We start from the raw sequence: 19,907 nt of genomic DNA, 5'->3' as shown, positions 1-19,907 counted from the left end.
ATTTTAACCTGCTAAGTATCAGTTCTGATTGCAGGTTGTAGTAAGAACTTTGACTTCAACGCTGAGTTAGACAGGAGCAGAGGGATGACGTGGCTTGACTCTCCTTTTAGAATGATCTGTCTGACTACAGATGTTGAGCGCCGACCTTAGGGACAAGGGGGAAGCAGGGAGAACAGTCCCCAGACTATCGCAGTGATCTAGCTGGGAGAGGATGGTGCTCAGACCAGGGGGAGCAACAAAGAGGGTAGCCATGGTTTGAGTCTGGATTTATTTTTGTCATGGATTGAATTATGTTCCCCCCCAAAATGTGTGTATCTACTTGGTTAGGCTGTGATTCCCAGTATTGTGTGGCTGTCCTCCATTTTGTGATTATAATTTTATGTTAAGAGGATTAGGGTAGGATTGTAACACCACCCTTACCCAGGTCACCTCCCTGATCCAACGTAATGGGAGTTTCCCTGGGGTGTGGCTTGCACCGCCTTTTATCTCTCAAGAGATAAAAGGAAAGGGAAGCAAGCAGAAAGCTGGCGACCTAATACCGCCAAGAAAGCAGCACCAGGAGCAGAGCTCGTTCTTTGGGCAAGGGGTCCCTGTGCCTGAGAAGCTCCGTGACCAGGGGAAGATTGAAGACAGGACCTTCCTCCAGAGCCAATGGAGAGAAAAAGTCTTCCCCTGCAGCCAATGCCCTGAATTTGGATTTTAGCCTACTTTACTGTGAGGAAATAAATTTCTCTTTGTTAAAGCCATCCACTTGTTTTATTCCTGTTATGGGAGCACTAAGTGACTAAGACAATTTTGAAGGTACAACCAATAGGATTTGGTGACAGGTGGGATGTGGGTTAAGAGAGCAGGAAAGGAGTCAAGGTTGATGCCAAGATTTTTCACCTGAACAGCTGAGTAGAATGGAGTTGCCATTTGTTGATACAAAGAAGGATGCAGAAGAAACAGGTTTTAGGAGGAAGTTAGGAGCCTGTCCAATGACAAGGCTGAAACCCTACAACTTTTTCCCTTCCTCCCTTCATTTATTCATTCATTCATCCTTCATATTTGTTGAGCATCTACTTTGTGCTGACGTTTTCCAGAAGCCGAGGATATAGGAGTGTCTTAGTTATATAGTGCTGCTAGAATAGAAATACCGCAAGTGGATGGCTTTAACAAGAGAAATTTATTTCCTCACAGTAAAGTACGCTAAAAATTTAAATTCAGGGCATCAGGTCCAGGGGAAGGCTTTTTCTTTCTGTTGGCTCTGGAGGAAGGTCCTTCTCATCAACCTTCCCCTGGACTAGAATCTTTTCTGAACAGGAACTCCAAGTCCAAAGGATGTGCTCTGCTCCCAGCACTGCTTTCTTGGTGGTATGAGGTCCCCCTGTCTCTCTGTTTCCTCTCTTTTATATCCCAAAAGAAACCAGCTTAAGACACAAGCCAATCTTGTAGAATGAGTCCTGCCTCATCAACACAACTGCCACCCACCCCCCTCATTAACATCATAAACTAACTAACCCACTACCATCAAGTTGATTCCGACTCATAGTGACCCTACAGGACAGAGTAGAACTGTCCCATAGAGTTTCCAAGGAGTGCCTGGTGGATTTGAACTGCCGACCTCCTGGTTAGCAGCCATAGCACTTAACCACTACGCCACCAGGGTTTCCGCTAACATCATAGAGGCAGGATTTACAACACATAGGAAAATCACGTCAGATGACAAAATAGTGGACAATCATACAATACAGGGAATCAGGGCCCAGCCAAATTGAAACACACATTTTTGAGGGACACAATCTAATCCCTGACAAGGAGTGAACCAATAGATGTGATCCTTGCCCTCATAGATCTCCAAGTCCAGTGGCGTCCCCCCAGCAAGGGCTTTCAGGGGCAGCTGAGGCTGGAGGGGCGGTCGGGGGAGTGGTGGCGATGTTGGACTTTGCATCCTTATACTCCTCATCTTTGGTGAGTCCTTTGCACCTGGAAAGGGCAGCCGCAGAGAAGGAAATTCTCCTCAGGGTGTCAGGCCACCTCTAGGAGAGACCCCTGGGTCCATCGCCCCAGAATTTCTAGTGGCAAAGCCACCCAGGCCTGGCTTTGGATTCAGGGTCTGCCACCTACCAGCTGTGTGACCTTGGTAAATTGCTCCTTGCTTGTCTGGTCCTCCAAATGCCCATCTGTGAAATGTGGGTGATCATAGCACTATTGGTCCTACAGAGTGCTAGGAGGATGGATTGAGGCCACGTGGACAGAGGTTATTGACCCTGCACCCTCGGATGCAGGGTTGTAGGACACCCAAGTGGACAGGTCCTGCCCCAGCTCTAATGGCTTTGTTTGGGTGTTCTCTCCCCTTCCTCCTCCCCACCCCAGTGCACACTTCTTCCTGGAGATAGAAGGGTTTGAGCCCAACCCCACCATCTCCAAGACCTCGCCCCCCATCTTCTCCAAGCCCATGGACTCCAACATCCGCCAGTGGTAAGTACTAGCCCTGGGTCCAGCCCTCAGCTCCAGGACTAGGAGGCTGAGGCCTCAAGTGAGCGGCCAGTGACTTACCCTGGGCCACACGGCCCTGCCTGGCTTTGGCTTGCTAGCACTGTCGATTTTTATAACTGTCCCTCTCTTCACACCCCCAGCATCTCTGGCAACTGTGAGGACATGGACTCCCCTCAGTCTCCCCAGGATGACGTGACAGAGACCCCGTCCAATCCCAACAGCCCGAGGTAAGCCAGGCCCCGCCCCTCCTCCCCATGTTCCACCAAGGGGAGTCATCAGAGAGACAGGCATCAGTACCTGCAAGAAGGAGAAAGAAGCCGCCATCCCTGTGGGGGGCGGGGTGGGTGGGTGGGTGTAGGACAAATGTCTGGAGGCCTGGGCCCATGGCTGTGGCCTGTGGCATGTAGGAAATGTTTTTTTTTTTTTTTTTTGTGGGGGGAGGGTATTTATAAAATCCTATAAATCATTAAACATTCAAACAACAGTCAGAAACAGAACGGGAATTACATTTACACATTTACAAGAGTTAAATTTACGTAATTACATAAATTAAAAATAAATGCTTATAAAGCATCAGTGTGTATTTTATAAGAACACATACAAACAAAAGGATACACGTCAACACCGTACGATGCTTACCTGTTTGGAGCCCGGAAGTGGGGAGGGATATATTTAAAAAAATCGGAAAACAAAAACTTTGAACATGAACTCTCCCTTCCTTCAATTCCACACTTAATCACCACGAGCAGCGAGGCATATGTCTTCCTGGTTGTTACCGTGAGCATCCAAATACATAATGTAACGCAATGTGATCACATGTGCATTAACAGAGGAGCCTGCCTAGGGCAGCAGGAAGCCCAGGCCTGGAGTACTCACAGAGGGATTTCAGGCCTTGTGACAGATGTGTGATGTTGGGGGGCTGCCCTGTAGCTCTGGTGAGGAAGCGGGGCTATTGGGGGTTATGGTGCCTGTGTGGCGAGCTGGAAACCTTTCCTGGCCTCAGTGCAAACCTGGCCAAGGGAGAGCAGAGGCGGAAGAAGAAGAGGCTGAAGAAGCGGATCTTTGCTGCCGTGTCCGAGGGCTGTGTGGATGAGCTAGTGGAGCTGCTGGTGGAGCTGCGGGAGCTGTGCCGGAGGCGCAGTGACCTGGACGTGCCTGGTCAGTGCCTGGTCCTGCAGGGGGTGCAGGGCTGGGGGTCCACTAGCACCCCGCCATGCTTCCACGGGATGGGAGCATGAAGAGCCTTGAATGCCAGGCTAGGGACTTTGACCTTGACTCTGAGGGCAATGGGGAGCTATGGGAGGGTTTAGGCAGGTAAGAGTTGTGGTCTGGTCACTGAGTGGAGGATGGGGATCAGCTAGAGGTGTGAGAAGACCGCCATTCAGGCAGAGCTGGGGCCCTGGCAGCAGGGCTGGGGGAGGGAGGAGGGCAGTTCTGGGAAGCCCTTTGCTCAGCGGCATTGGCAGGACTTGGGGACTGAACGGACGTGCGGAGCAAGGGGGAGGGAGGAGTTCAGGGTGCCATTTTGACTTAGGTGGCTTGGTGGATACCAGAGCCATAGCGATCCTGGGGACAAGGAGGAATAGCAGGTTAGGAGGAGGTGATGAGATCTATCTCAGAGGTAAGGATTTCAGGGTGTCAGCACCAAGGTGGGCAGCGGGCAGCCATGCCTATGCCAGGGAGAGGTGCAGAGGGCAAAGGGGACAAGGCCTCAGACAAGGCCCTCAGGGGCCAAGAAGCAGGAGGAGCCAGCAAAAGAGACCAGGGAAGAGAGCAGGGAGGAGAGCGGGGAGTGTGGGGTCAGGGAGGCCAGCGGGGTGTGGAGCAGGGTCGGGAGGCCTGAGGCTGCAGCTCCCACACCCTGGTTTCCCCTCCCTGGTGCCTGGGAGGCCAAGGGCCGCCAAGGCCCCTCCTGTGGCTCCAGCCTGTGACCTGCCTGCAGACTTCCTCATGCACAAGCTGACGGCCTCGGACACAGGGAAGACCTGCCTGATGAAGGCCTTGTTAAACATCAACCCCAACACCAAGGAGATTGTGCGGACCTTGCTCGCCTTCGCTGAGGAGAATGACATCCTGGACAGGTTCATCAACGCAGAGTACACGGAGGAGGCCTACGAAGGTATCGGCCTGCAGGGGTGCCATGCAGAACAGGGATTTCCGACGGTGGGTGGGTGGGAATGGCTGTACCTGCAGAGGCGTTGTTGTCACTGATGAGTCCTAGGAACTCAGCAAGGCAACCCTGTCTTCCTTCCTGCATTCTGCAAATAACTGGGAATACTGACTTCATGCCAGGCATTGCTTTGGCACTTGGGTGCGGTGGTGAACAAGACAGATATGGTCACTGCTCTAAACAGGACGTTTTTAGATGTAAATGCTATAAAAATACTAAAAAAAGGTAATGTGATAGAAAGTGATTGATGAGAGTCCTTGGGTAGTGCAAACAGTTAAGTGCTCCACTGCTAACCAAAAGGTTGGTGTTTTGAGTCCACCCAGAAAAGCCTCAGAACAAAGGCCTGGCAATCTACTAAAAAAAATCAGCCATTGAAAATGCCATGGAGCACAGTTCTACTTCGACACACGTGGGTTGGCCATGAGTCGGCATTGACTAAATGGCCAGAAAAGGAGACTGATGAAGGGTGGTGGGTGGTCCGCGAGGCGTTCTTTGACCTGAGGCCTACCTGTGAGAGGCATCCAGAGCAAGGCAAGGGCGAAAGCTCAGAGACGGGCATGAGCTTGGCATGTTGGAGCAATGGGAAGAAAGAGAGGTCAGAGAGCTGGGCAGAGGCCAAACAACGGTAACTATTGGTATTGTCATTGTCATTATTACCTGTTGCATTTGGGTCCCAATTTTGTGGCTTCCCTTTTAGGTGGGCCAGGGGAGGATTGAGGAGACTGAATCTGGGATAGTGTCTCCCTGTCTAGGGAACCTGCTGTGGATAATTGGCAGGGTGTGTCCTCATTTGAGTTTTTGGAGTCAGCAAACACTCTGTTAGGAGCTTAGGAGGTGTTTGTAGCAAAAAAAAAAAAAAAAAAAAAAAAAGCTTAGCTGAAGAATAGCTGGACACTGTCCTGCTGATATGTCAGGGGCATTAAACATCTCAGCTGTTTTCTGGGTAGGGAGTCTAGCGTGGGCCCTTAGCCCTTCTCATGGGAGAATGTCATTTTATTATTTAAACTCTACAGACTTTCAAAAGAGCTTTGTTATATACAATAGAAAGTCGAGGAGCGTAAAAAAACTGGAAGATATGGAGTGGAGGAGAGGAAACTCAGGGAAGCTTGCTCAACTGAGTGCTGCACTGTACCCTGAGCTCCCTGGCAACCAAAACAAAAAGAGAAATCAGATGAGCTATATAATGTTCTCAGCTTGTCGCTAGGGAGTTGACACCAGTACTGCAGACAAGGAGATTCAGGCCAGTGCCTCAAGCTTGGGCATCCTTGTGTCTCCCCTTTCAGCCCTTTGTGTCCCTTCCTGCCTTCTTGTCATTATTGTAGGGGGCTTACAGACTCCCTTTTTCCGAGTGGCATGCTCCCCTTGAAGGCAGGAGTAAAGTCTGTCTTATCCATAGTGAATTCCCTAGTACTCTGGGTCTCACATAAAACCCAAAACTAAATCCGTTGCTGTCAAGTCAATTCTGACTCATGGTGAGCCCCATGAGTACAGTAGAGTAGAACTGTACTCCACAGGGTTTTCAACGCTGCGGCCTTTTGGAAGCTGATCGCCAGGCCTTTCTTCTGAGGCACCTCTGGGTGGGTTTGAACTGCCGACCTTTCGGCTAGTAGTAGCGTGCCTACCCGTTTGTATTACCCAGGGTCTTGGGTGTCTCACATAAGAGACACAGTATTTTTTGAGTAAGTGTATTAATGAAGGTTATTAGTGTCTTCATTAAGACTTTGCTGCCCTGACTGCAAATCTTTACATTTCTCCGTTCACGGCCTCTCCCTGCCGCTTCCTTATTCCTCTTGCTGGTGGGCTTTTGGGGGGTGGTAGTGGTGGGATGGGGGGCTGCAGGCGCCTACTCTCTCTGCATGGTGGGAGGAGCCATTTATTCCTGCCTTCGCAGAAACTAGTTCCCCTTTCTGTCTCCTGAAGGTATCTGCTGATGCCCTCCCTTCGGGCAGTCCCCGCTACCTGGGGTGTGGGGATCCAGGTCCAACAGAGCTGTGTTTTTTCTTCACTTTCAGTGGGTTATCTTGCCTCTCTGAGCCTCAGTTTCTCTATTTGGCAGGGACTAACCTTTATTAATAATTTTTTTTTTAGCATTTTATCAGAGGCCTTCAGAGCCTTCTTTTTCTCAATATACTATACTAAAAATTTTTTAAACAAAAAAGTTGAAATGGTAGCATAATGAACCCCTATATACCCATCACCCAGATTCAACATAACAATTAATTTTTAATTATATAAATGACGCACGAATAGTTTCATTGCAAGATGTTCAAAGATTTTAGGTACGTTTTTAAAGAAATCAACTCTTCACCCATCTCCTCTCCGGAGCTGACCATTATGGTGTATATCGTTTGAGGACTTCTCTGGACCTTTGACATATGTGTAGGTGTTCATGTAAAAATAGTTTTGTGTTCTTAATGAACATAAAATAGTATCATACTGCCTGTATTGTTCTACAACATGTCTTTTTTTTTCCAGTTAGCTGTATGTCTTAGAGATCTTCTCACATCAGGATATGAAAGCCTACCTTCTTTTTACCTGCTCAGTCTGCGTACAGCTGTCTGTACCATGGCTGATTTCCTCATTCCCCTCTTCAAAAACATTCAGGTGGTTTCCAATGTTTTGCTATGACAACGTTGCAGTGCACCTTCTTGTCTATGATGCTATGCATGGATGCAGACATTTTAAGGAAAATACTTGGAATATCTGTGTTCAAGAGTATGTGTATTTAAAATCATAATAGTTATAGCCTCTAAAAGGTACCCATTTACTTCCTCTCCCTCCACAGTGTACAAGAATACTCATTTCCTCACCTCTCACCAACACTGGATATTATCCATCCCTCCCCTGGTTTTTTTCTTTGCCAGTCTAGTGGGTGAAAAGCACTGACATGCTAGCCTCTAATTTTCTTGGTCCTGATTAGCAGTGATGTCAAACGGCTTTCACTCTATTTATTGGCCACTTGCATTTTCTCCTCTGAGGTGCTTGCTTATAATCTTTGCTCTGTTTTCTTTTAGGTTGTTTGTCTTTTTTTTTATTTGTTGGAGCTCTTAATATATTATGGATTTTTAAAAACACAATGTCACTTATATACATCTCAAATATTTTCCCCAGCCTCTCACTTGTCTTTTAATTTTCTTTGAGATATATTTTGAGATACAGACATCTTTTATTTTTATGTGGGCAAATACCTGTCTTGTTCTTTATGATTTCTGCACTTTGGGTCTTGCTTAAGAAGGCCCTCCCTACCAAAATGTTAGTTATAAGCAAATTTTCCCACTTAAGAAAAAAAACATTTTTTTTAATGCTTAGTTCTTTAATCTGGAAACCCTGGTGGCATAGCGGTTAAGTGCTACGGCTGCTAACCAAAAGGTCGGTAGTTTGAATTCGCCAGGCACTCCTTGGAAACTCTATGGGGCAGTTCTACTCTGTCCTCTAGGGTTGCTATGAGTCGGAATCGACTCGACAGCACTGGGTTAGTTCCTTAATCCACCTGGAATTTATTTTTGTATATGATATACCGGCAGCTCTTTGGAAAATGGTAACATTCTGAGACCCGCCCCCCACCTCGGTCTTCTGGTTCTTTCCATCTGGAGGTTCCACATACTCCTCCAACTGGGGTCATGTTTCCTCCTCCTCCTCCCCTTCTCCAGTGTTCCTTTTCTCAGTTACCAATGCGTCATTCACCTAGCACCCAGCCACCCAGCCCAGACACAAGGTCTTACGGGAGACATCCCTTTTCCCCGACACCCCACAGACCACCCTGAGAACTTTTTCTCCTTAGGTGCTTGGGACTTCCTCTCCTCCCCACCCCCACTGTCCCCACCTTAGTTCAGGCCTCAGTATCTCTTTCCTCACAGATCTCACCTCCTAATACATTCTGCAAATTTACGGCCTGAGTCATCTGAAAACACACACACACACACACGTGTACATGCACAAACACACACACAACAAAACTGTGGTCACGTCACTTCCCTCCTTCGACCTCTTCTGTGACTCCCATTGCCCTTAGGACAAAGGTCTAACTCTTAACCTGGTTTATGAAGGCCTGAGCCGGCCCCATTCAGCTTGGCTAAACTTCCTCGCCCCAGCTTATAGACCACTTCCTCTGGGGCAGTTCCCCTGGCCCCCAAAGGCTGTGCTAAGAGACCCCTGGGTACCAGAGCCCCTGCACCTCACTGTATCACAGCACTTACTTCTCAGCGAGGCTCTGAACCCTGGATAAAGCCGTAACCCCAGCGCCTGGCTGGAGCATACTGGGGACGCTCAGTGAGCATTTCTTGTATCCCTGCAAGAATGCATGAAGCAAGAAATGAGATTGGGACTCTTGGTAGCCGGCTGACACAGACAAGCGTCCCTGGAGGACACTGAGGCCAGAGAGGGGAAGGGGCCTGTCGCCAAGAGTCCCAGCCTCTAAGCAACCCCTGCCATCCCCGCCTGTCCGCAGGGCAGACGGCGCTGAACATCGCCATCGAGCGGCGTCAGGGGGACATCGCCGCGGTGCTCATCGCTGCCGGCGCCGACGTCAACGCCCACGCCAAGGGTGTCTTCTTCAACCCCAAGTACCAGCACGAAGGCTTCTACTTCGGTGGGTGCCGCCCCCGGTCGGGCGCGAGTTCGGGAGGGTGGGGGCCCTGGAGGAGGCGGAGCCGCCCCGCCTGGCTCTGTACTCCGCCGGGACAGACCCTGACCCTAGAGGCGCTGGCGGGTCGGGGCTGCAAGCTGAGCCTGGAGATGGTCCGAGGTCCAGGAGGACAGAGCCGGGACCAGTAGGTGGCAGGAGCAGATCCATCTGAGCAGCACCGCCAAGGCCCACCAGAGAGGGAAGGGCTGGGAGGGTGGGTCCGTGTGTGTGTGTGTGTGTCTCTGTGTGTGTGTGTGTGTGAGAGAGACGGGGGTCTGACAGCAGATACAGGCATCCACCTGGGCAGCACTCTGTAGGGAACAGAGACCTAGAAAGGGAGGCCAAGCAGAGGGAGACAACTCCATTTTACAGGTTGGGGGACAGGTTCACAGAAGGGAATGACTTGCCCAGCAAAGTAAGGAGTTGATGTAGGTGTCCTGCCTCCCAGCTCTGGCCCTGTCACCTGTGTCCAGTGCCTCTCAGGACTGCAGCCAGGGAGTCAAGAGTGAGAGGATGAAAGTTCCCTGACTGAAAATCTAGGGAGTCCAAAAGCAAATGGGATTGGAAGTGCTGGGTGAAAAAAATAATTTTTTTAAGGTGTAATTTAGATACAGTGAAATCCATCCACTTTTAGCGTAAATTTTCACAAAGGCTTAGAATCTTGTAAGCACGCCACAACGAAGGGCTCTGTCACACCAAAAAATTCTCTGGTTCAACTCCTTCCACTCCAGCCCCTGATCACCTCTGACCTACTCTCTGTTCTGGGTGTTTTTTTTTTTTTTAATCAGTAGGTTTAGGTAGATTTGCACATCCTTGAGGACAGGGCCCTATCCAGTCCATCTTGCATCCCCACTGCCCAGCACAGGACCTGGCTGGAGCAGGTGTTGGGAAGTATTTGTTGATTGGGGTGAAGGGAGGGAACGAGAGGGGGAAGATTGGAAGGGAAATGGCAGCTATGGGGCCAGAGTCCAGGCTGGCTCAGGAGGGCTGGTGTCTAGTCCTGCTGTTGCCCTGTGACCATGGGTGAGTCAACTGCTTCTCTTTTCTTCAGAGACATTTACTGAGCAATTATATATACATCAGGCAATGTTCTAGGGGCTTGAACTATATCACTGGACAAAACAAAGATCTGTGCCCTCCTGGGACTTACATTCTGCAGGAAGAGAAAGATCATCAATGAAACATTGCATAATATGTTAGAAAATGATAAGTGCTATTAAAAAAAAGGGGGAGAGGAGGATCAGGAGTTTTAAGATAGGGGAGGTGGGTTTCAGTTTTCATAGAGCATGATTAGGGTGGGACTCATTAAAAGGCGATGTTTGAGCAATGATTTGAAGGAGGTGAGGGAGCGAGTGATGAAGATATCTGGGAATTATAGGTAGTGCAAACAGCCTGTGCAAAGGCCCTGAGGTAGGAAAGTGCCTGAAGTGTTTGAGGAAGCAGAAGACCATTGTGGCTGGAGGGTAATGAGTGAGAGAGAGGAAGAAATGAGGCCAGAAGATGGGGCCAATGTTGAAACATGAGCTTTTATTCTGCATGAGGGAGGTCTTATGTGTTAGTAGGACCAGTCTGGCTGCAGTGTTGGGCACGGTGTGTTGGAGGGTCAGGTGGAAGCAAGGAGACCAGTAAGGAGGCCATTGCAGGGATCTAATTTCAGTCTTCTCCCATGTGCAAGGGGGAGGTAGAGAGAAGGACGAGGAACCTCAGGGCCCAAGCCTGCTGAGATGGTGGGGATTCAGGCTCTGGTCCTGGGGCTTGGGAAAGGAGCACTGCTTCTGGTCCAGGAAAGAACTGACCCCAGATGCTTCCCTTCCCTTAGGTGAGACACCCCTGGCCCTGGCAGCGTGCACCAACCAGCCCGAGATTGTGGAGCTGCTGATGGAGAACGAGCAGACGGACATCGCCTCGCAGGACTCACGGGGCAACAATATCCTGCACGCACTGGTGACGGTGGCTGAGGACTTTAAGACACAGAATGACTTTGTGAAGCGCATGTATGACATGATCCTTTTGAGGAGCCGCAACTGGGAGCTGGAGACCACGCGCAACAACGAAGGCCTCACTCCACTGCAGCTGGCAGCCAAGATGGGCAAGGCCGAGGTAGACCCTGCAGGGGTGGTGGGCAGGTGGGAGATGGGGGGGGGCACAGCTGCCACTCTGCCAGCCCTAGGGGCCCTTCTGGGGACACTGAAGATCTCAGCCCTGGCCCTGGGAGAGGTCCAGTTGGATATCTGGAAGTGAGGCCATGACCCAAGGTAACCATGCTGAGCTAGTGGGACTACCCTCTGGGCTTCAGTCCCTAACACTCCGTGTTTCTATCTCCTGCCCTGGAACCTTCTCCTCCCTGGGGCCAGTGTGGAGGGAGCCATGAGGCCAAGGGGACACAGTTTCTCACATGCTTTGTAGTTGAGTATTCTGCATGGTAAGGTGGCTAGTAAGGATTCCCTGGGTGAAGGATTCTCTAGATGGCACATATGCTTAAGCACTTGACTACTAGCTGAAAAGCTGGTGGTTTGAACCCACCCAGAGGCACCTTGGAAGACAGGCCTGGTGATCTGCTTCCGAAAGGTCACAGCCTTGAAAACCCTATGGGGCAGTTCTACTCTGCACACACGAGGTTGTCATGAGTCAGAATTGACTGAATGGCAACCAACAACAACCAAGGTGATCTAGTGGAGGCTGAATGTGTGACCTGCTGGGCCTTCTGCCTTCTCGGAGGACAGGAGTTCCAGAATGGCTGCTGTGCATCCAGAGCTGGTAGGCTGCTGTTCCCTGACTATGGAGGGATCGAGGCCGGCCCATCAGGTTGAGTTCTGAGCCAACTCCCCAGCAGAGTGATGCTCAGGGCCCTTTGTGATCTGGCTGAGGAACTTCAGGCTTAGCCTGGAGCCATGATGAAGACTCAGGCTGGGGTGTGCCCGGATCTCTGTTTGTCTGTGGCTAGAGTCATGGGTTGGTCTGAGATCAAGGTCAAGACTCAGGTTGGGGTTGGGGTCATGGCTCAGCTTAACTTCTCAGGGGACAGATCCTCGGGCTCTAAGCCTGCTCCTGGGTATCTCTGAGCCCTGGGAGGTGATGGTGCCTTCTGGGAGGAGTCTGGGTGGGTGGGTGAACTGTTGAGCCGTCCCAGCTGTGCCCGCCTCAGGGCAGCTGACTGGGGAGGCGGGGGCCCTGAGGGCCTTGGGTCTTGTCCCAGTGCTCAGGGCTGGAGTCCACAAGGGAGCTTTTTATTCTTTTGTGGGGGGAGGAGGGAATGGGGAATGGTTACAACAGAGGAGGAATTGTGTGCCTGCTGCCCCATCTCTGGCCCACCGCAGGGACACACTGTTCGGGAGAGTCAGATTGTGGTTGCAGGTTGAGCTTTCTCCAAGGGCTTCTGCCCTGCACACCATTGTGGCACATGCTCTCCCTGCCACCCCAGCCCAGGCACGAAGATTCTGCAGGGAGCATGGCCCCAGGATCCTCTTGCTTGCCAGAGGACAATGTGCTCTTGTGGCTAGTCCAGGAGAGGTGCCCAGTTCTTCCCCTGGCTCCTTCTCTCCTACAATCCATGTCATTTGGAAAACATTTCTGGATGCTGCCCCAAGTTGACCACTAGGCTGAGAATGGAGGGTACAGCGATGTTTTAAGAGACACAGACCCTGCCCATGGGGCCCTCCAAGGCTGGGGCACAGTATGGGGAGACCCATCCCTACCCCTAGGATCTCCCCAGCTGGGCAGTGGGGACAGGCTGTCATGTGAGATGAGATGGGACCCCCATTGGCTGACACCGCCCTTCCCAACAGGACACTCCTCTTGGGTCCTGGATTGATGTCCCAGGAAACCCTGTCCCCCATCCTAGGGTAACCCAGGGCTCAGCTTTTGGGAAATAGTGAGGTAAAGGGCAGTGGCTTTCAATCTTGCCTGCACTCTGGAATCACCCAGGAAGCTTAATGAAAGACAGATGCCTGGATGGAAGTCCCTGGGTGGTGCAAAGACTTAACATACTTGACTGCTAACCAAAGGTTGGAGGTTCAAGTCCACACATGGATGCCTTGGAAGAAAGGTGTGGTGATCTACTTCTGAGAAACCAGAAAATCCTGTGGGGCACTGTTCTACTCTGACACACATGGGGTCACCATGAGTTGGAAATGACTCGATGGCAGCTAGTTTGGTTTTTTGGGGTCTTCTGCAGAGATTTGTGTGGGATTTTTAAAGTTCCTCAGTGACTGTAATATGCAGCAAGATTTGAGGATCACTGATGTAGAGAGTGGGTCCAGCAGAGCATCCTATAAGGCTGGGGTCTTGCATCATCATCTGTCTGTCAGAGCAGTGAGCCTCAACAGGAGGAGTCTTGACTGAGGATGGGCTGGGGAAGCTGGAAAAACTTCTAGCTTCTTCTCGAGTCCCACCAAATGGACATCACATCGTTTATCAAAATTGTCAGTTCCTGGCTTCTTCATTGACTGGTAGTGCGGGATTACAAAGCCCGGGGTGCAGCTTTCCCAGTGTGCAAAGGGCTTTCATGCCTTTTTTCTCTGGGTTCACGGCCCCCAGGTGATGGGCGAAGAGCCAGCTTCACGTGCATTCCACAGACAAAGCTAGGGCCCAGGTTCACGGTGTCAGGTGAAGATGGGAGCAACCTCCCAGAGCAGCCTGGGTAGGGCGGGCCCTGCCCTGTTGGCCCCAAGCCCGCTCTGCAGCTGACAGTCGTTCCTCTGCCTGCCACAGGTCCTGAACTACATCCTCAGTCGTGAGATCAAGGAGAAGCCGCTCAGGAGCCTGTCCCGGAAGTTCACCGACTGGGCGTATGGGCCCGTGTCGTCCTCGCTCTATGACCTCACCAACGTGGACACCATGACAGACAACTCGGTGCTGGAGATCATTGTCTACAACACCAACATCGATGTAGGTCTCCTGGGCAGCCTGAGGAAAGGGCAGGGGGCAGACGGCTGGGCCTCAGACTGGGGAGCCAGAGGGCACTGGGAAGACCCCATGCCACTAGGTTGACTGTGTCTGGAGTCCCGCCCTCAGTTCCCCCGTTCCTTTGTCTCACTGGGCAGAGTCTGGCACAAAAAGGCCAGGGTGTAGAACAGGTGCTGGGCTCAACTGTTACGGGTTAACCTTGAATTGTAAACCTTAGTGTTGGGGGTCTCTTGGACTCAGAATCTTGGGCCATTTGGGTATGGGGATGGTTGGTATGATCTTCTTAATCTTGTTTCTCCCCCAGTCCCCTGCTGGATCTATATGGCAAGGCTTAGAATCCTCTCTTACCCTACACCTGGACCCAAGTGAGGTTTAGGGAAGGCACAATTGGGGCAATCAGGGAGGCCTCCCTGGAGGAGGTGGGGGCGTTCTATGAAACGGGAGTGGAAGAAAGAGGCTTAGTAACAAGAGGGTTTTAGCTTTTGGGGGAATTGAGGCAGCAGATTGGGTCTTCATCATTTGCATTTTGCTAAGAGTTAAGTTTCTCAGAGCCTGCCCTGTCCCGATCTCTCTGGACCCCCACGGTAGCCTCTGAAGTTGATAGGGCAGGGGTTGTTTGTTATCAGTTTTATAGACAAGGAGATTGAGGCCCAGAGAGGGCCAGGGTCTGTCCTAAGCTCACACAGCCAGGCTGAGGGCCAGTTTGGGGCCAGGCCCTGCACTTCTAGCTCTCTCTCCCCTCTGAGTATCAGGTCCTTTGCTGGCAGCTCCAGGATCCTCTGGTGTTTGGCTGAGCCCTAGTACACTGGGACAGCAATCTCAGGAGCGGGAACTTACCCTCCCAACATTTCCAGCCAAACCAGTCTATGGGACATCACGACTGGCCCCTGCTGCCAGGGGTGGCCCTGACTCAGGGCTGATCGAGGGCCCTTTGGAAATGATCCCTCCCTCCCTCTTCCCTGAGGTGACAGGTGTTGTTTCACCCCCAGAACCGGCCCGAGATGCTGACCCTGGAGCCTCTGCACACGTTGCTGCATATGAAGTGGAAGAAGTTTGCCAAGTACATGTTTTTCCTGTCCTTCTGCTTTTATTTCTTCTACAACATCACCCTAACGCTTGTCTCATACTACCGCCCACGGGAGGAGGAGGTGCGTATGCTTCTTTCTGGGGGTGAGGAAGGAGGTGTTGTTGGGGTGGTCAGAGCTGGAGGGATCTGCAGCCAGTCCATTTGCAGATGGGGAAACTGAGGTCCAGAGGGGCCAAGAGGCTTGCACGGGGTTCCCCAGTGCTGTCCTTCACTGTGTCTAGGGAAATGGAATATGTTCCCAGTGCTTAGTTGGGCTAAGCCCCAGGTGTCCAGCCCCGGCTGACCTGTGTTGGGGGAAGAGCTGGAGGATTAGGAGACCCAGACCTTGGCTGGGCTCACGGTCTAAATCTAGAGCTGAGTGCGTGTTTCTGCAGTAGAGGCCACAGGAAACGGGGAAATGGGGTCACTGGCTCCGTTACTTAAATGAGTTTTCGCCGAACTACTTTGGGCCTTGGTTTCCCATCTATCATACAGACAGTGTCCCTGCTTTGTTTAACTGTGATCTGAGGTCCTGTGAGAGTCTGGATATGGATGGGCTGGGAAGGACAAATGCTGTGAGGTGTTGTTACCATGATTGGATCGTGCACCTTGCTGTAAAGCTCTGGATTCCCACCAAGGATGGGGAAAGCAAGGCGAGAGGGCCACCATGCCTTCTCTTGCTCTGTGCAAAGACCTGGCTTCATACTGGCCTCTGCCCAGCTCAGTGGTTCACGTGCATATGTGCATGGTCCCTCCTGATCTGCTGCTACCCTTGCCCCCCAACACCTCATCCTGACCATTCCTGTCTCTTCCCCTAGGCCCTTCCACACCCCTTGGCCCTGACACACAAGATGGGGTGGCTGCAGCTCTTAGGAAGGATGTTTGTGCTCATTTGGGCCATGTGCATCTCTGTGAAAGAGGTGAGTGCGCCACCGAGCCCTTTAGACTGCCCCATGGGGCAGGCAAGTTGAGAGCAGCCTTGGCTTCAGACACCCCCGCTCTGCCATTACTGCTGGGCTGCTGGGGGGCTTTGGGGGAGCACTTCCTTTCCAAGCCTTAGATTTCTAAGATACAAGTGGGAATAAATAAGTAAGGCAGACCCATCGTATCTGTACCATGTATTCTTCTATCCACCTATCATTTGTCTACCCCTCAGCCACTCAGTGACCCATCCTCCTCCCCTCACTGCTATCTGCTCATCCAATCACCTATCCTCTCTCATCCACCCACCCACCCACCTACCTACCCATCTGCACCCAAACTTCCACCCACCTATCCACACAGTATTCATCGATTCAAATAACCACTCATGCTTATCCACCCATCCTTCCATTCTTCATCCAACCATGCTCCATCTGTTTATCCATTCATCCATTCAACCTATCAACAAATATACCCTGAATATCTAAGTACGGGGCATGTATATCTATATACGTATGTGATAGAGGGAGTTTGCCATTGTTGAGCTCACAGCCTGGTAGGGGATTTAAGACCTGGGCACAGACATCTAGACTTTAAGGTACACTGTGAAAAGGGCCCTAAATTGGGTTCAAACCAGTGCTTAGAGGAAGAGAGATGGCCTTTATCTGGGGAAAGGAGGAATCAGGGAAGGCTTGAAATCCCGGTCCTTGGGAAATAGCCCCTCCTCTGATCCCCCAGTGAGGGACACGAAGGGCCACACCCCGAGGGCACAACTTTTCCTCCTTCTCTGGCCTTAGGGCATTGCCATCTTCTTTCTGAGGCCCTCGGATCTGCAGTCCATCCTCTCAGATGCCTGGTTTCACTTTGTCTTGTAAGTAGATCTGTCCCCTCAGCTACCAGCTCACAGGCAAGGCTAAAGTCCTGTGTTGTGGCTGCTGTGCCCCTCTGTGTCCTCCTGCCATGTTGCCAAGTCCTATTCATTCTGCCATAGTCACAAGCCAGGGACCTCCTTTCTTTCTTCTAGTAAGAAAGGAACTTGGATGCCCGTGGAGAGGAACAGAGAAAACCATAGGACAGTGTCCACCATCTGGTTGCAAGTGGTGGCTGACTCCACCCTGTCACAGACCCTCAGGTGGCAGGCAGCACGGAGAAGGCACAAAGAGACTTAGTGGGCCTGTTTACTTTGTTACAAAGGGATGTTCCAGGGCAGCCTCTCTTAGATGTATGGCGTCTAGAAGTTGCCATCTTGGACCCTGGCAGGTCACAGCTGGAAGGTACCTGAGAAATCATTGAGTTTCAGCTGCAAGCATGACATCTGAGGCCCAGAGGCAGGAAGTGAGTCACACGCAGTCATGTGGAGCTTTAGTGGTGTTGAACCCACACTCCAGACTCCTAGTCGTCTTCACCCCAGGCTTGCGTCAGGCTGGCTACCCTAGGGCACTAGCCAAAAAGCCCAGCTCAGCAGCCTGTCTGAATGAGGTCATGGGTAGTGGACATCAAAGGCTACATGACTCCTGTCTCTAAATGAAGAAAGGGTGATTCAGCATCGGTGCCATGTGAATGGAACAGAAGCTGCAGTTTAAGATGGAGAATCTTGGGTTCTGTAGACCCCACCGAAGTCCCTCGTCTTAGCATCTGCGAGGCTGGGTCTATAGGACCTTGAATCTTGGCTTGATGTTTCCAATACCTAGGTACTTTATTAAGTATGTACCTGCTTTCTAGAGCTATGGGCTGAGTTCTCCACCCCTGTGGGCGTGTGACTAACCCAGGTACTGCAGTAAATGGTAGGTCAGGTGTAGATACTGCAATAAATGGATGGGCCATGATGCCAACCACATGTGAGTCTGTCACCTTTGAGAAAGTATCATGATGCCAAAGAAAAACCCATTTACGTAGCCACTGGTTTTAGTGTAGGCAAAAAACACCAGTGTGTTGTCCTGCTCTTCTGCTTCTTGTCTGTTTTGTTAGTGAAGTGTAGAAGGTGTAGGCGCCTTTCCTCCCAAATGAAGTTGATCGTCCAGGTATTTGTTCTTCACTGTACCCGACAAACAAGATTGTCTGTGTTCTAACTTTCGGTCAGATATACATATACACATATATATATTTTATCACAGAGACTGCCTGGCATTATAAGCAAGAGTTTTTTTTTTTTTTTTTTTTTAATCCTGGTGTCTGAATAACTCATGGGGCATGTATTTTGATTTTCTATGTTTGTATATAGTGTGCCTTTTTTTAAAAAAGAGATAAAAATGTAGTAGATTTTGGGGGGCTTTTGTTATGATAGAAACCCTGGTGGCGTAGTGGTTAAGAGCTACGGCTACTAACCAGAAGGTCGACAGTTCAGATCCACCAGGTACTCCTTGGAAACTCTATGGGGCAGGTCTGCTCTGTCCTATAGGGTCATTACGTGTTGGAATTTACTCGATGGCAAAGGGTTTGGTTTTTTGTCATTGTTATGGTTGGCTTATTAGTACAGACATTGACAGCTTTGCCGTTTTTGATTAAAAAATGCAACCATTTGCATGTTCAGTCTACTTCAGTGGTTCCCAAATCAGAAATCATCTGGGTGGCTTGAAAATATATATAGCACCCTGAGCTGAACCCCAGACCTTCAGGATCAGAATCTTCTGGGGCCCAGGAGAGGTCTGTATTTTTAACAAGTCTCCATCAGCTACAGCCAGGCCATGACTGACCTCTAACTTGCCTTTGGTGGCACGGTCTACAAGGCTGGATTTTAGTCACAATTGATTGAATCCGAGGCAGCCCTGTCTGTCTTTTCAGCATCAGCCACTGGAGCCACTGACCCGTTCAGGGGGTTTAAGGGAGGTTTGGGAATTTAACTATCTCTGCCCTGATGCTGAGGAGGAGTAAGTAAGGCCCTTGTCTCCTGTGTCTCCTGAACAGTTTTATCCAAGCTGTGCTTGTGATACTGTCTGTCTTCTTGTACTTGTTTGCCTACAAAGAGTACCTCGCCTGCCTCGTGCTGGCCATGGCCCTGGGCTGGGCGAACATGCTCTACTACACGCGGGGGTTCCAGTCCATGGGCATGTACAGTGTCATGATCCAGAAGGTGCGTTGGGAGTAGCCGATGGTCAGAGATGTGCGGAAGGGAGGGCCCTCAGGGAATATCAGATGGGGAAACTGAGGTCTGGAGAGGAAAAAGGACTTTCTTAAGGGGAAGACCACTGCTCTTTCTCCCTAGTGCCATGGTCTCGCTTTGCCTTTGATCAGGCTTGAAATGCCCAGAACTTAAAATGTCAGGGTTTGTTGGGCACTGGGAAGAGATAACACTTTCTGAAGGAATGTTACTACTCTCAGGCAGTGGTGTGCTGGTAAATATTTAAAGAACTGGCTCTCCGGAAAAATATATAGGCATATATAGGTGTATGGAGTCCCTGGTGGTGTAAATGGTTAACACACTCTGCTGCTAACTGAAAGCTTGGAAGTTTGAGTCCTCCCAGAGGCACTCGGAAGAACGGCCTGGCAATCTACTTCTGAAAAATCAGCCATTGAAAACCTTACGGAGCACAGCTCTGCTCTAACACACATGGGTTGCCATGAGTTGGAGTCGACGTGACAACTGCTTCTTTTTTTAAAGTGTATGTGTATACACGCACATATTTATTACAAATTTTAGTATATAAGAGATTTGTAGTGCACACCTTATAAATAACAATAAAATATACAATACTCTTTATTGTAATTTCCACATAGCCAATTGAATCTCACAAGATATTTGTTGG

The 19,907-nt window shown here is 50.4% G+C and overlaps 1 protein-coding gene across 2 annotated transcripts in view; it reads left to right on the top strand.

Annotated features, from left to right (window-relative positions):
* Positions 1-19,907, top strand: part of TRPV3 (transient receptor potential cation channel subfamily V member 3) — a 52,388-nt gene that overhangs the window by 8,020 nt on the left and 24,461 nt on the right. For both annotated transcript variants that reach the window (XM_064271571.1, XM_064271572.1), the window contains exons 2-12: positions 2,356-2,460; positions 2,619-2,705; positions 3,482-3,636; positions 4,421-4,597; positions 9,096-9,236; positions 11,092-11,372; positions 13,983-14,159; positions 15,167-15,325; positions 16,062-16,163; positions 16,962-17,035; positions 19,069-19,234. In XM_064271571.1, coding sequence (XP_064127641.1) covers positions 2,356-2,460; positions 2,619-2,705; positions 3,482-3,636; positions 4,421-4,597; positions 9,096-9,236; positions 11,092-11,372; positions 13,983-14,159; positions 15,167-15,325; positions 16,062-16,163; positions 16,962-17,035; positions 19,069-19,234 — 1,624 coding nt within the window. The remainder of the gene's footprint in view (positions 1-2,355; positions 2,461-2,618; positions 2,706-3,481; positions 3,637-4,420; positions 4,598-9,095; positions 9,237-11,091; positions 11,373-13,982; positions 14,160-15,166; positions 15,326-16,061; positions 16,164-16,961; positions 17,036-19,068; positions 19,235-19,907) is intronic.

This window comes from Loxodonta africana, chromosome 18, assembly GCF_030014295.1.
Source record: "Loxodonta africana isolate mLoxAfr1 chromosome 18, mLoxAfr1.hap2, whole genome shotgun sequence".
In the NCBI taxonomy this organism is placed as follows: domain Eukaryota; kingdom Metazoa; phylum Chordata; class Mammalia; order Proboscidea; family Elephantidae; genus Loxodonta; species Loxodonta africana.
Note: the sequence above shows the minus strand (reverse complement) of the source record. Positions and strands in the feature narration are given on the sequence as shown.